This window comes from Salpingoeca rosetta (assembly GCF_000188695.1).
Source record: "Salpingoeca rosetta unplaced genomic scaffold supercont1.32, whole genome shotgun sequence".
In the NCBI taxonomy this organism is placed as follows: domain Eukaryota; class Choanoflagellata; order Craspedida; family Salpingoecidae; genus Salpingoeca; species Salpingoeca rosetta.
The window spans coordinates 104,092-106,307 of NW_004754902.1; the positions used below are offsets into that span (position 1 = coordinate 104,092).

General features: G+C 56.1%; 1 protein-coding gene across 1 annotated transcript in view; it reads right to left on the reverse strand.

Moving 5' to 3' along the window:
* The window catches only part of PTSG_10001 (uncharacterized protein), a gene marked incomplete at its 5' end in the record, with an annotated part of 7,800 nt that extends 5,638 nt beyond the window's left edge, over nucleotides 1–2,162 (reverse strand). Inside the window, 5 exons of the mRNA XM_004988861.1 lie at nucleotides 267–632; nucleotides 917–1,140; nucleotides 1,377–1,452; nucleotides 1,742–1,811; nucleotides 2,089–2,162. Of these exons, the coding sequence (XP_004988918.1) occupies nucleotides 267–632; nucleotides 917–1,140; nucleotides 1,377–1,452; nucleotides 1,742–1,811; nucleotides 2,089–2,162 (810 nt within the window). The remainder of the gene's footprint in view (nucleotides 1–266; nucleotides 633–916; nucleotides 1,141–1,376; nucleotides 1,453–1,741; nucleotides 1,812–2,088) is intronic.
* Nucleotides 2,163–2,216: the final 54 nt, after the last annotated feature.

The following is a 2,216-nucleotide window of genomic DNA, read 5'->3' on the forward strand; positions in this document are numbered from 1 at the left end:
GAGAGAGAGAGAGAGTGTGTGTGTGTGTGTGTGTGTGTGTGTGTGTGTGTGTGTGTGTGTGTGTGTGTGGGCTGGGTGGTCAAAACGGAGACGACATGGCAGGTCGTGATCCCTCATGTAAATGCGCAATCCATGACAACGACAAAACAAGCAACACAGACAGACAGACAGACAGACACAGACACAGACACACACAGACACAGACACACACAGACACACACAAAGACACACAGGCACACACACACGCAGACAGACACAATATGCACCTTTGGCATGAATGGGTCATCCTCTTCAGCCTGCTGCTGCTGCTGGGTGCCTACTGGTGCCGAGTCCTTTGGGGCAAACGGGTCGTCGTCAAAGCCCCCCGTCGCGGTCTGTGGCGCCGTTGTGTTTGGCGCAAACGGATCAAACGCATCACCATCACCACCACCAGCGCTGCTCCCCGTGGCGGTGCTGTCTGCTGCCGTGAATGGGTCAAACGCATCACCATCACCACCGCCACTACTGCTGGCGCGCTCTCCCTGCTGCTGCTGCTGTTGCGCCTTGTGCTCCTGCACGAGCTTCTCTATTTCTTCCTTGGTGTGCGTCGCCGTGTCCACGAGGTGCCCGCGGTAAAACTTGCCCACGTTACCCTGTAGTGGTGGTGGTGGTGGTGGTGGTGGTGGTGGTGGTGGTGGTGATGATGATGATCATGGGTGTGATGGGGGAGGAAGGGATGGAGGGAAGAGTGGAGGCGATGCGTGAGCTGCCACAAAGGAGGAGACAGATGGAAAGACTGGCAAACACGCACAAACACAGACACACACACACACACAAGCACAGACACACACAGACACACACAGACACACACAGACACACACACACATGCACACAGACACACACACATGCACACACAAGCAAAGTCACGTCAACGGACCTTGCACACGCCTTCCCAGACGTCGCCCTCGCAGGGCTTGGGCACGAGCACCACGTCAAAGTAGGTAAAGGTGAGCCACCCTGGTCGGCCCTTGTAGGGCTTGATGGCCTGCAGGCGCACAATCTGTTTTGCCACGTCCGCCTGTTCCTGCTGCATGCGCTCTCGCTCCTCCTCGTCCACGACAAACTTGCGCGGCACCAGCCCAACCTTCCCCTTGCACACAACTGCCGTGGCGTGTGACGTTTGCGATGTGGTGTGAAGTGTTGCCGTGGTGTGTTGTGGTTCGTAGTTCGTGGTGTGACGTGTAGTGTGGTGTGGTTTTTGACGTGGGGTGTGTTGTGGTTTGTGAAACGAGTGGTTGGGGGCAGCGAAAGGCGGTGAGGGCTTTAAGTAAGGACACAAAGCCATGCATGACAATGACCACACCGCAAACGGCAATGTTTGCAACCCAGATACACACCTTGAATCATGGGGTTGTTGTTGAGGATGGGAACGTACACGCTGTCGCCCTGGCTCACAGACAGCTCACCGCGTTTCTAAATTCGTGGACGCACGGATGCGTGTATGCAGGCAACGAACGTAGTTGAAAACAACACAATTACAGCCGTAGGGCACAGGGCACAAGGTGAATGTGGGGGGGGGGGGGTCGACAGACACGCGCAAGCACGAAGGACAAGACGTAAAATCAAGACAGACAAATGAAGAACAAGGTCAAGAAAACGACAGAACAGCAACACACACACACACACACACACACACACACACACACACACACACACACACACACAGGCAGACCGGACATGAACAGTTGCAGCAAGCTCGCACCGTGGCCTTGTAGTTGCCGACGATGAAGCACTTGACGCCCATCTTGTAGTGGAGGGCGGGGTCGCCGAGCCTGCAGGCAATCCACAGCGGAGAGTGAAGACATGAACACGCGTGCAAGTCCGGAAGCTCACAGCTGCAGCGATACCAGGAAACCTGCACACAGACACAGACAGACGCACACAGACACAGACACCACTGCACTGCATACGTATCCTGTCCCACAGCGCGTGCAGTGGTGCGCACCTTTCGCCCGAGTGTGTGTCGACGACCAAGTGACCGGGGAAGATGCCCTGCTTTCCTTTGCACACGCCCTGAAGGATCTACAAGGACCCGTTGCATGCAGGCACGACAACGCAACAAGGTGCACGGCGACAGAATAGCGTGAGTTGGTCGCGAAGCGGGTGGGATCTGGGCGGGACATGTATCGGGTCAACAAACGGAAGAGGGAACAAGAGCACACACACATACACACACA